This window comes from Pleurodeles waltl, chromosome 6, assembly GCF_031143425.1.
Source record: "Pleurodeles waltl isolate 20211129_DDA chromosome 6, aPleWal1.hap1.20221129, whole genome shotgun sequence".
Lineage (NCBI taxonomy): Eukaryota > Metazoa > Chordata > Amphibia > Caudata > Salamandridae > Pleurodeles > Pleurodeles waltl.
The window spans coordinates 587295091-587310813 of record NC_090445.1 but is presented as its reverse complement, the minus strand read 5'-3'; the positions used below and the strand labels follow the sequence as shown (position 1 = coordinate 587310813).

General features: G+C 44.9%; 1 protein-coding gene across 5 annotated transcripts in view; it reads right to left on the bottom strand.

Moving 5' to 3' along the window:
* The window catches only part of ILRUN (inflammation and lipid regulator with UBA-like and NBR1-like domains), a 245747-nt gene that overhangs the window by 103692 nt on the left and 126332 nt on the right, over nt 1-15723 (bottom strand). For all 5 annotated transcript variants that reach the window (XM_069238830.1, XM_069238833.1, XM_069238829.1 and 2 more), the window contains one exon: nt 3649-3977. In XM_069238830.1, the coding sequence (XP_069094931.1) occupies nt 3649-3977 (329 nt within the window). The remainder of the gene's footprint in view (nt 1-3648; nt 3978-15723) is intronic.

Sequence of the window (15723 nt, the reverse complement as noted above, 5' to 3'; positions counted from 1 at the left end):
GCCTTGCACTTTATCAAGTTTACTTAATACCGCAGGTACTGTTGCAGGGTTACACAAAATTTTCAAGCCCTGGCTCCAAACATGGTCAATGATAGGAATAGCTCTGACAGTTTTCCTATGAGGCTCTTTGAAATCGTACAGGAAATGATCCTGCTGCGTTGCTGGCATTGGTAAGTCATAGCGTGTGGATTCCCTTTCCAGCAAGTTGTGAAATCTCCTATATCCTCTTGAGGAGATTCTACTAGAGGTGGTAAGGGAGAAACAGGTGCAGGTATGATATCATCATCATCCCATTCATCTTCTTGGTTGGGGATCTCACCCTCTTCCCTTTCTTCTTCTGAGGAAATTTGGTTCTGCGTAGCTACAGCCTGAGGGGAATCCCGTGGTTGCATCAGAGGAAACATCTATGGTTGTGGAAGTTGTTGAGGGGTTACTGGGATTGTGGAAATCAGTGGCAGCTGTACAGACATAAATACAGGCGGGAAATGTTCTCTGTAATCCGCCAACATAGCCTGAGATCCGACACCAGGGAGGAAGGTAGGCATGCCATCTGCTGTTGTTGTTGAGGTGGCTGTTCATAATACTGTTAGTCATAATATGAGTCATCATCTGAATATTCTTGACAGTTCACATGCAGCTGTGAAGGGCTTATAGCCACTCCATGTCGTCCATCTTCTTCTGAATCACCCTCATCCAAAAGGTGGGATGGTAGGAGTCTAGTAACTTTACTAAGAGATGTAAGAAATTGGGTCAAACGTGCTTTTTTAAGTCCTATCTGTTCCACTGACGAGAAAAAAGGCAGTGTTGATAGTCTCTGTCTTGTCACCTGTGTTTCCATGGTTGTCGACGAAAGAACCATCGTGGTCATCAACAGTGGTGGTGTTGACAGATTCATCCTCGACGGAGGTGTCATCGACAGGAGCTTCTTTGATGGAGGTGCTGTCGACTGCAGTAGCGTCGGCAGTGGACGCGTCGACAAATGCTCTGTCAATTAACGTGTTGGCGACAGGAGAATCGCCAACGAGGTACGCATTGTCGGCAACTATAAAAAGTGAGATTAAACATGACACATCGCTGATGAAGATGAAATAAACGTTGACGAGGACTCAGTTGACATCGACAGAGATAGTTATGGAAGAGACGGTGGATGAAATTGTTGACGCTTAAGTCGTCAACGGGGATATCGACAACAATGCTGCCGTCGACGGTGCAGAGGCTTTTTTTTTTTTAAAGTGTGTTTAACCTGCAGAGGTGATGTCGGGGGCTCAGAATGAGATTCCCTGTTTGATTTTGATAAGGATACTGACTTCTGAAGGGGGGGGGGTGAACAAAGGTGAAGAAAGTTAAAAGTTAAAGTCAAAATACCTCAAAATAACTTTTTCTGAGAAAAACTGAGCAGAGCTCAGAGGAGACTCCTTTGCACGAGGTTCAGAGGAAAATCTGAGGGAAAGCAGCTGCTCACATGAAGCTTCTAGAGGGTGGTACTGCCCGACTGGTGGACTCTAGAATTTGGTCCTTTTTTCAAAATGACTGATATATTACTGAGCTAAAGGCCTAGGGCCTAAATGTACAAATAGAGCATTGCTTTTGTATGACACCATGGACTTCCATCTTGACGACGGGGAAGGATTCAAGCATGTGAATCTATGCAAGTTCCATTGCTGGAGTAAAGGATGGATCACTGAAAATGTTTGTGGTTTTTGCACATACAGTGCAATTAATTTACGGCTCTTGGTTTCAAGATCACAGAAAGGTGTATGGAGGCACTTAGCCAAAAGTGCACAAACTCCATATCACTTTCAAACCCATCAAGGGGCAGTCAAACTAATATTTATCACACCCCAACAGTAAGTGATCAAATACTGAATGCGGACAACAATTTTTCAGACCAGCCTCCAACCCTACTGCCAGCTAAATATTTTGGCAAACATTTGAATACCAAGCCTACGCCTAAAGAACCTCAGGTAGCAGCCTCGAATGACAACTAAAAATACGGGTTAAAACTGGAAGTAGACTGTGTGACAAAATGATCCACGAGTCCAAAGTAATGATCAACCTTCTAATAAACATCCAGGACAATAACCTCTAGTGTGATACCTACTGACCTACGGTGTCAACAGCAGCAGAGGTGGGGGAAAAAAATTTATCTAAAAAAATTATTAAACCTCGAATTAAGACAGAATGAAAACACTATAGAACGTCAAAGGGTTCCAGAGGTAATCAAAGGAATTGAGGCAGGAGAGGAAAGTTATACATCGGCATCATCCAAGTAGAAACCAAGCCATCGTCTGCGACCAACAATTTCTCCTGAAGGCGTCAGTCAGTGTCATGAGCTTTCCTGAAATCACAATGAAAAGCACATAGCATCCCAATTGCTTCCATGGAGAGTCAGGGAAGTGAGATAGAGAGCGTTTTACACAGGTACCCTCTAACTAGAAGCAGAGTTACTTACTGCCAGCAAAGATTTGTCTAAAAGGCCTACAAAGGCAGACTTTTTTTTGTGCCATAAGACTGTCCGACGCTGAAATGGAAAATGTAGAAAGGCGTGTGCTTCACTGGAGGTAAGACGTGAGGGGAGTGAGAGTAAGCATTTGTTTTTTTGCGCACGCATTTTACAAAGGCACCCACCAAGTAGGAGACTGCTGTAGAGCTTAGTTTGTGATGCCGTTTGGAACATGCACTTATTTAACACCGGGACGTATTTATGACAGTCCACCACATGGTTTCGCAGTCTGCCTATATTTACAGAGGGCACATCAGCAGAGTGTTTGACAATTCCATACATATTTTTTTAAAACATATAGTATTGGCATGTTCTGGCAATTTTAACTAGACTACTCAATAAAGTGACTATCAAAAGGAAGGAATAGCGAAATCGCGCTAGTAAAATAGAGAAAAAGTAGTCCAGGAGCCGGACAGAAAACAGCGAGCCTCCCATGTTTTCTGTACTTGGTCGATGCGCTCGAGGAGGGCTAGCCACCGGAAAAGGCATGACGTATACATGCCTTCGACTAATGAAAGCAAGCTGATTTTAATAGGCAAGCCCACGAACCAATAAAAAAACACTGACGTAATGTCCACAGGGCTCCGAGCCCTTTTCTAATAACTAAAGCGTCTCGCTGCGATACGCATGCTCATGCAACGCAGGCTCGACACTAAAAAGGTTCAGCAAGGAATCGGCCCCCTAGATTTTTTTTTGGGTCATAACATGCTTTATATGCTGTTTAAGTTTGCAGGCAGTCACGCGAAAGAAACGCAGTAAGGGGAGCTATATATCGTCAGTTCTGAACAGAGCAGCGGTTTTCCTTCTAAGTAAATAACGTTTTTATCAAAGGCTAGGTAATGTGGCCAGTAAAAAGTACACCCTTCTGCTCGCGCCTGTCACATGCTCTTGCTCACCCAGCTTCCAAAAATATATTTCCTTTAACGGGTCACTAAATTATTCACGAGGACGTACATGTGCGGTACTTTCAGAGTTAAGATATTTAAAAAGAAAATAGGTCAAAGGCGGCACATCGACTCCACCTCAAACCGAAAGCATATTGCAAAGGACTATGGAAATAACATTTTCAGGTTTATTGCTCCCCGTGCCGTTTCCAATAACCTCCCCCCAACACCAGGCTGTACTGTCGGTCACACTGTACCTACCTTACTGCACGTCACCACTGAGAGGTTGCTTGGGTGATTGTTAGGGGACAAATTTACAGAGTTCTGAGACAGTTCATTTTGATCTTGTTCAATTTGGTCAGGAGCAGGAGACCAGGTGTTTTTACCCAGTGTGCCTAGCGCAGCACCCCCAGGGTCCTTTAGTGGACTGTCCTCTGGCTGCTTGCTCTTCTGTGGGGAGGCGAAGGGGTTAAAATTTCCTTCTACTATTCGATGAGGTTGCGTGCTGAACTCTGTCTCGAAGGAGGACAGCTGTTGCGTTACTCCAAGAAGGCCGCCGATTTCTACACTTAGGATCACCCAGATGACGTCTGTGCAAATGCAAAAACAAATGTCAGTTTGGTTAACAAGTGAGTATTTCAATCAGCAGTGTGTGTGCTACTTAGATAAATACAGAAAAGTGATGACAAACTAATAGTAGCAAGTGCTAAGTAACCTGTAAAAACCCAGTGACTGCAGACACCCGCAAAGAATATCTCCCCGGACAAAGGAAACTAAAAACATCTTTCACGATTCACCCCCATTCGCTCCCTCCAGTCACGGATAAAAATGAGAAACGATTTAAAATACATTCCTTTGTGGTGTATCCTCGGAATTCTTACTGCATTCATATCATATAGAACATGTATACTTGAAATATTGTCGCCTCCCAATGAACAAAACAAACTTAAAATCTGAAAGGGCTGAAGGAGGATGAGCCCAAATAGTTGCTTACGAGGTATGGTTAAGTCTAGGCTTGTCTTTTCATGTGCTAACTAAATTCATCACTACGGAAGGGGTGATGCGAGATGCCACCTGCTTGCAGGGTTATAACAAACCTCTAAATCCACAGGAAAAAGACCGTCGCTGATGGTTTTACTGCTTCATCAAAGCTGCGACGGCCTGGTGCTCACTGGGCTGTCTCGTTTGCTGAATTTGCTCAATAAATACATGATGAGTAGATGTAAAGTGCCATCTTGTGGCCAATACGCCACGCTTCAGGCACAGGAAGCAGCATCAACAGCACAAATTTTGAATCTCGGTTACATTTCATTCTTGACCACACCAGAATCCCAGCCCAAAACAAGGCATCAAAGCTAATTCTCAGACCGAGGCCGATCAATTTGAGACTACTTCTGAGCCCTGAGCAAGCTTAGGGTCCCGTCTGTTACTCAGTAGTGATACGTGTACTCGAGGCAAGGTTTGAAGCCCAAGTATTTGAGAGAGAAGAAAAGAAACAATAGAACAAATCAGGAAGTTCAGGATACTCCGTCAGCGGCACTTGGAAACAAGTACTTGCAAAGCCGGTAAGTCTCGCCTATGTGAGATCTATTGGTTTTGCCAATGTGTTTTTAGCTAAGTTGTACAGCTGCGTCGCTCCTGTTCAACATGGCTACAAGTTGGTGGATTGGAAGAGTGGCATGGCATTGTGAGGAGTGGAATGGAGTGGCGTAGAGTGGCCTATAGAGAAGTACAGTCGCAGGGAGTGGAGAAAAGTAGAGTAGTGACGGAGTGGCTAAGAGTGGCATGGAGTCATGTAGAGTAATATGGTGTACAGATGAGTGGCATAGAGTATAGTGGAGCTGAGTGGTGGGAGTGGAGTGGGCTAAAGTGGAGTAAATTGGCATAGAGTGGTGCACAGTTCATGAGTGGTGTGGAGCACAGTGACAGTAGTGTGGCGTAGAAGGAGTTGGTGTGGAGCGGCAGGATTGGCATAGATGGAGTAGCAGTGAGAGGAGTGGAGAGGCATACAGTAGCAGTGAGAGGAGTGGCCTGGAGTGGCGTAGGTGGATTCAAGTGACATGGAGTGGCAGAAGCTGCGCAGAGGGGAGTGGGGTGAGGAAAGAAGCGAGGACAAGCAGAACGGTCTCCAGACCCTTAGATTTGCAGGGGTGCTCCTGCTGGGGCCTCTTGAGGACGCAGATTTAAATCAGTCAACCGTGGCTGGTACCCGCACACAAAGCAGGGACCAGTCTGCTCACCAATGGTTGGCACCCCTACCAACGCGGGGCTTGACGCTATCTGAGAGCCAACAAGGCCTTAGATGGAGTAGGTGAGGGTGCGGACGGAGCTACCGGGGGCAAAGCTACGAGCAAGATGACACTACTCTGCCTCACTTCTTGAGCCTCGTGAGTACTCCTCTGCAGACTGCACCCTTACCAATGCCATCCTTGATCCTGCAGTGTTACCCGCACACTGATTTGCATTACGAACTGTGAATTATTGGGTGCTATCTCCAGAAGAGCAGCTCCCTACCTGTTCCCTGCACTGCAACCTGCCAAAAATGACAAATCGCAGCCCCTTTGGACCTATATGGTGGCTTATGCAGCCTTACTGATCAGTGCTTCTACGTATGAACCTGGCTATCTCTTGGAGGATGACGATTGTAGGGGCACTGTGCGGGAGGGAGAAGGGGGATGTGGTCTGATGGCTTTGGAATTCTAGGTGCGTAAACAGATTGGGCTTGAACTTTCCCTTCCCGAACCCTCCCCTCTGCCCAGCTCCTGAAAGTGCTGGCATTGAACGCAGCAGGCAGGCTCAACATAGTTCATCTCCTGTGTGGTGTGGCATAGACTGGGCACTTGGCAGCTGCTTGTGCTCGCCTAAGTGTCGCTTTCAGTGCGGCCCATTGGTTACTCCGGTGTCTGGCAAGCTGCACCTCATTTGACACCGAATGAATCTTTCCGGTGGCTGGAATACAGGTTCAGGGACCTACCTGCCCCTAATAGGCAAGAACAGGATGACAACGAGGGGGCAAAACCCATGGGAAAACAATCCGACCCCTCCCACACGATGCAGTGGAACCCATACAAGACAAGTTGGACTGCATCCTTGAGGCGATAGAAAGCACACGTGCAATACTAGAAACGAAAAAGTGGTGCAGTAGCCACAGACGTCACCCTTCTCTGAGATGGACAGCGTAAACTCACAGACAAGGTCCACAGCAATGAGAATGCGCTAACAGCGCTTACTCCCCAAGTTAAGGATTTAACGGTGTAACTTCAGCCAATTCATACTAAAGGGTCGAACAAAGGATGCTGGTGGTTGATCAGGGAGCAACAACTTGTGCACAGTGGGGCTGCTGGAGAATGTAGAGGATTGCAAATCCCACGGAATACAGTGAAACCTGTTTTGTGATCCAACTAGCTCATTGAGTGCCTGCCTGCCAATGGCAGCACGAATACTGAATTACCTTGACCGAGATATTCCTCAATGGTCTAGATCGAAAGGCACCGTCACAGTTGAAAACTTCAAAATAATGTTTTCCACGGACAGTATTCTTGCAGTGCAGCGACGTTAAGCTTCTTTCATGCAAGTTAAACAGCGTCTCAGTGATCTGGTCGTCAAATATGGACTTTATTTTCCAGGCTCATTATAAGTGATAACATCGCAACGCACACACTTCATAGAAATGGATGATGCTTGGACCTGGCAGGAACAGTATTAACAAGATGCAGAGAACATCTGAATACAACTGGAGACGACTGGAACCCATTTAGGCCTGCACTGCCACGCCGGCAACGAGGCAAATGAAGAGCGCGCCTGAAAGCTACAGTGTCTCCAGATCAAACTACATAGGGACGTAGAACAGCCCTGGAGAGGTCAGCCCAGGGATCATAACTGTTGTGACTCGAAGGAAAACGGTGGACACGGATTTCAGTGTGAATTGGGATCGGTCAGAGTGACGCCACTGAATGCAACTGAGCTCCTCTAACTCTCCTCGGTGGGAGTTCTCTGACTGACCGACACTGCACGGTCCCGAAAAATTACTCTAACTTGCCTCCTCACTCAGATGGCGTTAAACACACCCTTCTTGAGGCTCAATCACGATCCTAGAATTTTTATCTGACTAAAATACAAAGGGAAAGGTACTTCTCTCGCCTAAGACAGCCTCTAGCTGGACACCTACACCCTAATTGTATGCTCGCTACCCCCCACGGAAGAGATCAGACAATCTACAGCGGCTTATACGACTAACTACCGTGGCTGCGCTCCGTGCTGATTGGGTGTGCCCACTCTGCACTGTTGGAGAGAGCAAGCCACATATTGGAGGGCCACCTCGCTGGTGACAGCTCCTCCTCAAGTGCTACCAGTCAGAAGCAGAGAAACCGTAGCCAGGAGCTGACGTTTGGGCTTCCCCCCAACCTACAGCCTTATACTGTGGACAGACAGCAATAACTGGGAAGTATACATGGGCTAGAAGCTGAGCCTATTTGATGTCTCTATAGTTAACCATGCTGCAGATGGGCATTCACCCAGCTCAGATGCCAAGATTTCAATGGTTTTACCTAATTTGGCTGCTGTTAAAAGTATTTGTGTTATGAGGCAGTTCAGAACTGGTCTGCACATGCTGGTGCTCGAGACCAGGTGTTTCTGGAGAAGGGATTTGGTAACTAGAGAGATCCAATAGCTGGGATTTTATTATGACCGCCAATCTAGCCCTGCTAACAGGCCCTTGCCAATGGCTCAATTTATCAAACGACAACCCAATGATAGATAAAGCACAGGATGGATCAGTCAGGAAAATGTCTAGTCACTACCTGGAACTTTAGGGGACAGAGAACAGCAACTAAGCACTTCAAACACCACTCCCAACTAAAAAGAAGAGGGGTGAATATAGCGTTCCTCCAAGAGAATCACCAGACACGTCTGAGGTATAAAAGTAAAACGTAAATGCTATAGCATACATCCTTTTTGGCATATGGGAAGGCCACCTCAATTTGGCTGCGCCCTGGCATGCTGTTCACACTAACTGAAGCACGCTTAGATGACGGAGGCCAATATGCGCTGCTTTCAGGACAGTTAAACACCCTCCGACTAGTCTGGGGAAGCGTAATTTTACAATGGAGAACAGACTCTGTCAGACTGGGATAATGCTCCATTGGTGACCTAGGGAGACTCCAACTGAATCTAGACCGATCACATCTGCCTCTGGTAGGTAAACGCATGGTATGCAATGTCAAGGCCCTGAAAGCCTGGCTTACACACTGATCCTTGCTTGATTCCTGGTGCTATATATGAATGAGGTAGTGTGAGAGCACTCCTACCATTCCTCGGTGCACAAACTGCATGCTAGGATGGATCATGTGGTATGCTCAATGGCGCTCCAGATATACATGACGCCGAATACCTCAAGAAAGCCCTACTGGATCACCACCCACTAGAATTGGGACTGCAGTGGGAAAGGCTAACCACACACACCTAGAAACTAAAACCTACATGGTTCGATGACCCAGTATGTAGAGATGAAATGCAGCAAGAAACAATTCATTATTTCTACAATAACACAGACCTTCTATGATCTTGTAGAATCGGAAGCATTTAAAATTGTCAAAAGGAGAGCATTGATCAGCTCAATGTCAGGAGTCCGTGCAACATTAGAGATTGAACTCCAGGACACAGTAGTTACACAGAGAGGGCAGAGTTCTGATCCTATGAAAGGAGGTAACCTTCTAAAAAATAAGGAAAACCATGCTGATTTACTGGAGAATATACACTGTCTAGATTATATGGAATACGCAAAACTGAAGCACACAAAAGGGGATAAAACTAGTAAACTCTTAGTGTGGCTTATTAAACTTCCTTTCCAGGCACCCCTGTGATTACTGGCAGACCTGCCAGGGAAATTCACAGAATGAAATTAACTCAGTCTTCCAAGATTGCTACGCACAGTTATATGCTCAGACCTCCCTAGCTGCCTATGAGACATTACGAAGGGTTTTGACTGGCGTTACCCTCCTTATAGTATCCTGGTAAAGGAGACAACTTGACAGCTCACATCACTGAATAGGATAGAAGGAAAATAATATGCTTTATAGCGAAAGGTAAAACATCAGGTTCGACGGATCGCCAACGGACTTTTATACTACTTAAGAATCACAATTAGTACCCAAGCTGCTTAAATTTGACAATGCGGCCAAGATAAATGGGCTCCTCCCAGTAACGTCTGAAGAAGCAGTGGTTACTTGTATACTGAAGCCAGGGAGGGACCCCATAGCAATGGCTTCCTATAGACCATTGTCCACCTTAAATACAGGTTATAAAATACTAAGTAAATTACTAGCGGTGAGGATTCTCCCACTGATGCCAGATTTGGTCCGCACAGAACAAAATGGATTCATCCCATCACGAAATACATCCGTAAGTCTGCAACAACTATGACAGATTAAGGAAAAAGCCCCTCTATAGTGGCCTCACTCAGCCTGTATGGTAAAAGACACAAAACAAGCTTTGGATACCATACACTGGGACTAAATTTACGAAGTACTAAGGCACTATGAAATAGATGCTAAGTTGATTGGCTGGACTATTATATGCCACACCCAATGCAAGGGCGAAAACCGAGTGTCATGTCCCTGAAGTTTACACCATTGCAAGGGGAACTGGGCAAGGATCCCTCCCTTTTCCCTATTATTTTTGCTTTGGCAACTGAGTCGTCACTGAGACAGAGACTGGAGCGACAATCTGGGGATGCCACTGAATGGCAACACCCACATTGTCTCCCTTTACGCAGATTACATGTTGCTCGATACACCAGACACCCAAACTAGTCTAGCAGTGATAAATGAGATTCTCCACTCTTTCAAGGAGTTATCAGGATTAGCAAGGATCTACACCAAATTATGCGAATTGTCACTACAGTCACAACACCAGGGTAAACAGGCCCTGAAAAAAATAATCATAAAAAAGTTACAAGACTTGCAGGTTGATGGACTCTACTGACCCTAACTCTAATGCGCTTGACCCATAAACGTCTCTCAAAAAGTGTGATCTTAGGCAAATATTTTATTTCACTGGGTGGACTTTTTCTTCAATAATTACATATGACAGTGCCTTCAGATGTGTGTTAAGCATGTCGGTTGTGCATAAACTATTTTGGTTGATTTAATAGACTAAACCTTTGCTCCATGTTCAATACAAATCTAAAGAATAAAAGGGTACGCATGAGCCCTGACTTGCCTTAGTTCACTGACTTTAATCAGTGTGGGCGCAAAATTGTTTCTCAGTTAATATTTAAAAAAAACTCCCACTTTTAATAAATATAGCACTAAAGCATGATGTGATAGCTGATTGTCATTTACAGACATTTCGATTGAAATGGCCACAAACCTTCCCACTGTCATGCGATTTTACTGATACTACTTTTAATTGTACAAACAATGCGTGGAAAGCTAGTTTCAGCGAATATCATTTGGACATCACCAAGCCAAGTAGTTTGATCGAATATTTGTACAGCTCATTTACAAACTATTTAAAAATGTCGTGCAATACAAAAAAAATGACATCCTATAGCCTTTCATTTTACACAACCAGTATCCCAAACCGATTTTCAGACAATTGACTTTACTTTCTCCGATTCCAAAGTTAAAAGATTCTGTAAACACCACTCTCCAGGATAAAATAAGCAGCAATTTGTTAGAATACATAATCTTACATTTGACCTCGGTCTTTCAATGTACAGTAAACGTGAGAAGATAAAGACAAAATTTAAAGGCATCATTGTTGCCCATTCATTTTCAGATCACCTGTTCTTTGTCAGGAGCTATTTTAACAGACAAGACCAGTAGGCTCTACATGCAGAAGACGACATGAAAGATGGTAATCTTCATAGAGCCATATGATCCCTGCACTCCTGGTCCATGTTACTGTTTATAGGTGCAGAACAGATAGCACTATCTAAAATGGTGATGCTCCTCAATTTTTTTTTACTACTTTGCCAATCTCTAATACACCCTTCCGGCGAGTTATTTTAAGGAACTAAACACCTTATTAAGCAACTTGATTTGGGACTCAGGGCAAATGGAGACTTGCTCTTGGCAAACAAACTGCTGATCTACAGAGGTGATTTGGGAGCCCCCGCCTTCCGGAACTATTACTTGGCATTGCAACTGCAGTGGGAGGCATTGTGGCTGGCTGATAGACACCTATGCAAAACTAAAGTCTCAGACAAACAGGTTTCTGAAGGAACTACACAAGCATGTTTTTTCTGGGGCCAAACCGTCATCCGCCCATGCCCTTCTAATCGCCAGAGCTTTGAATAACTTGGAAGTGCACACATGCCTGCATGTACGCAGCGGTTCCTTATGCCTCAGATAGTCCACTATGTGGACTTCTTACAACCAAATGATTACTTACTAGCCAGAATGTACAGCAGTGGGAAGCCATGTGTCTAGACAATTTAATAGCTGTATACAGATGGTAAACTGACGCCCTTTCCCTCATTAGAGGAACAATGAAGCCTTCCTCCGGACCACTTTCTACTATATGGCAGAATACAGCACGCCATTAAGCTCCGTTGAAAAACAGATCTCACAATAGCCAGCCCATGCTATGTTGCAGACACTACACAGGATCGTCAATGGACATCTTACATGGATATCTAAATCCATATTGGAACACACAAGCAGGACACTGCAACCCCTTAAACAAACGGGAGACATCTCTGTGGCACAGCTTCAGTGATAAAGAATGGCAGAAGGCTCGTGAGTATCACATTAAGTGTTGCGAAACGCCCGATTCAAATATATTCAATTTAACACACTAGACAGGGCATATCGTACTAATCCTAAAATTAGCCACATATTCCTGGAGGAACTTGCACACTGCCCAAGATGCCACGAGGTACAAGCAAATTTTCAGTGTATGATGTTGGAATTCCCCAAGATACTTTGTTACTGGGCGGTAATTTTGGGTGATGTTAAACGAGTGATATTGCGTGAAAACCTGCAAACAGAAGAGAACTGTTTACCTGGTGTCTACCGTAGACCCACAACTGCGAGTAAACATTAAATTAATTGATCTACTTATGCTGATAGCCTGTTTTGCTACCACTATAAAGTGGAAGTCTCCACTTCCCCCTAGATTGGGGTCGTGGGGGAAGGACGTAGTGCTTTGCACGAATAAAGAATACAAGATGCTCTGCTTCGAGGAATACAAGAAATTGTCCAAGAGGCCCATCTCAGGTTAATGGAAGAATTGATCAGAAAGGTCGCAGACACCGAGAAGGTCGATACTAGACTAGCTTAAAGTAATGGAACGCAGAGACCCTCACTATTTCTTGGATGCGACTGGACTCTTCCTCAGTACAGAACAACTCTCTAGATTGACAATCAGGGTTTGTGGACAGCGTTTTTAAATAGATGTCTAAATCCTCTGCACTATGATAGGGAATGACTGCATGACGGAGGATGTGTTTCCCTTCATTTTGTTATACCACATTCCAGTACTTACCTACCTACCTACCTAGATACAGAAGCCCACATGGACAAGCAGCATGTCAAGAATACCTATGAGAATAGCACACACACTAGTCCTGGACTCCCTTCAGCTCGTATATTGGTGGGCGGGGATTTTATGTTATGTTACTTAGTTTTTCATTGTTGCCCAACTCCTATGTTGACTATTGATGCTATTCTGAACACTAACTGTACAAGACTAGAATTATCATGCTCTGTGGATACACGTTATTGTAATGCATCTTAATGTTTAAATGCCTACTGAAAAAGACATACAAAAAAAAAGAGTGGAGTGGTTTAGAGTGGAGTGGCGTAGTAGAGTGGCATAGACTTGTACAGTTGAGGGTGTAAGTACCTAAAGCATCAATAGAAACAGCAGATAAGGTGATATCAACAAAAATAAGAAGTCACACACCAGTGTCAAAAGGAAAGCGCACTGCATGTTTAGGGATAAAATTGAAATGCTTATAAAGCAAGCACTGGCATAGTCAATATGTCTTGACTTCGAGACCTATTAGCTTTGACATTTGCTTTCTGCAGAACCGTATGGCACTGGGGGCAAGGTTGATATGTGGACTTCACTTTTAATCACTGCTTTAAAACCCCCCAGCTTTATCCATTCCCTGCACAGGCCTCCTGGGACTTTGCTCGAGGCTGTCCTGTCTGCCTCATCCAGCCCTCAGCTTGTCATCTGCGGCGGCTATCAGAGTGCCAAACCCGGAGCCTGACATCCAGTATAACTTATTGGCATTCCACATTTGGGCTGTGCTAACTTGTTTAGTTAGTAACTGAGCATCCGCGGCGCTACATTTAATCGCAGACTGTTGGACTTTGGAAGCATCTCCACTCCTCGCCCGTGTTGCTTTCGTATCCATTCCCCCACCCAACCCCATGTTGCTTTCACATTAATCTCCCCACCCTTCTCTGTGTTACCTCTGCACTCACTGCCCAAACTTCCCCCTTGTTTTTATTCTCAAGCAGGTGTCCAGCCTCTCTCCAGTCTGAACATGTTGTTTTACAACCCCCTGGGACTTTGCTCCAGGCTGCCTCGTCTGCCTCACCAGGTCTGCAGACTTGAATCAGAAAACCACATTTTTCAACACAATTTTGGCATTTTACTGGGACATACCCAATTTTTACTATTTTTTGTGCTTTCAGCCTCCTTCCAGTTGGTGACAGGAATGGGTGTGAAACCAATGCTGGATCCCAGAAAGATAAACATTTATAAAACGTAGACATAATTCTGAACTCAGCAAGGGGTAATTTGTGAAGATCCTACAACGGTTTCCTACAGAAAATAACAGCTGAAATAAAAAAATATTCAAACCGAGGTGAAAAAAACAGCAATTTTTCTCCACGTTTTTCTCTAACTTTTTCCTGTGACTTTTGAAAGCAATATACCGTTACGTCTGCTGGACTCTTCTGGTTGCGGGGATATTTAGGGCTTATAGGTTCATCAAGAACCCTAGGTACCCAGAGCCAATAAATGAGCTGCACTCTGCAATGGGTTTTCATTCTATACCGGGTATATTGCAATTCATTTGCTGAAATATAAAGAATGAAAAATAGGTATCAAGAAAACCTTTGTATTTCCAAAATGGGCACAAGATAACTTGTTGAGAAGCAGTGGTTATTTGCACATCTCTGAATTCTAGGGTGTCTATACTAGCATGTGAATTACAGGACATTTCTCAAATATCGTCTTGTTTACACACTGTCTTACATTTGGAAGGACAAAATGTAGAGAAAGACAAGGGACAATAACACTTGTTCTGCTATTCAGTGTTCCCCCCCAAGTCTCCCGATAAAAATGGTACCTCACTTGCGTGGGAGGCCTAACGCTCACGACAGGGTATGCAACATGGCCATCACATTTTTACATTGAAATCTGAGGTGTTTTTGGGAAAGTGCCTAGCTGTGGATTTTGGCCTCTAGCTCAGCCGGCACCTAGGGAAACCTACCAAACCTGCGCATTTTTGAAAACTAGACACCTAGGGAATCCAGGATGGGGTGACTTGTGGCGCTCTCACCAGGTTCTGTTACCCAGAATGATTTGCAAACCTCAAAATTGGGCCAACAAAAACACTTTTTCCTCACATTTCGGTGACAAAGTTCGGGAATCTGAGAGGGGCCACAAGTTTCCTTCTACCCAGCAGTCTCCTGATAAAAATGGTACCTCACTTGTGTGGGTAGGCCTAGAGCCCCGAAAGGAAAGGCCCCAAAACACTATCTGGACACATCAAAATGATAAAATACAGAACTACCTGTTTTTTTGTATGTATGGGAGGGGAGGAGGAGGGGCACCTGCGTTTATGGTCCTGGGCTCAGCAGCCATCTAGGGAAACCTACCAAACCCAGACATTTCTGAGAATTAGACACCCGAGGGAGTCCAGGGAGGTGTGACTTGTGTGGATCCCCCAATGTTTTCTTGCCCAGAATCCTCAGCAAACCTCAAGAAAAAGCCTTAAAATATTATGCCCCCCCCCTCCCACCCAAGGGGCCGCTCACCTTATGCATAGGTATTAAAAAAAACAAGAAAAAAACCTGGTATTTTGCCCCCCTGGGGAGCGGCCCTTGCCCTAGAGGCCGCTCCCCTCATGACAATTACAACAATAAAAAAAAGCTTGCTTCAGGCGCAATGGGAGGTGACCTCTGATGAGGTCAGCACGTAATTGTGTGCAGATGTCACAGGGGGTCAGGGGTAGAATGGGAAGTGATTCCCCTTCAAGCCCTGCCCTGAGGGGGTGGAGGGCCAGCCCTAAGGGGGGAGCGCTAGTATTGATTACGTCCACAGCACCTGAGCGGCGCAGCCACGGATGTAACCATTACATGTACGGCGGGG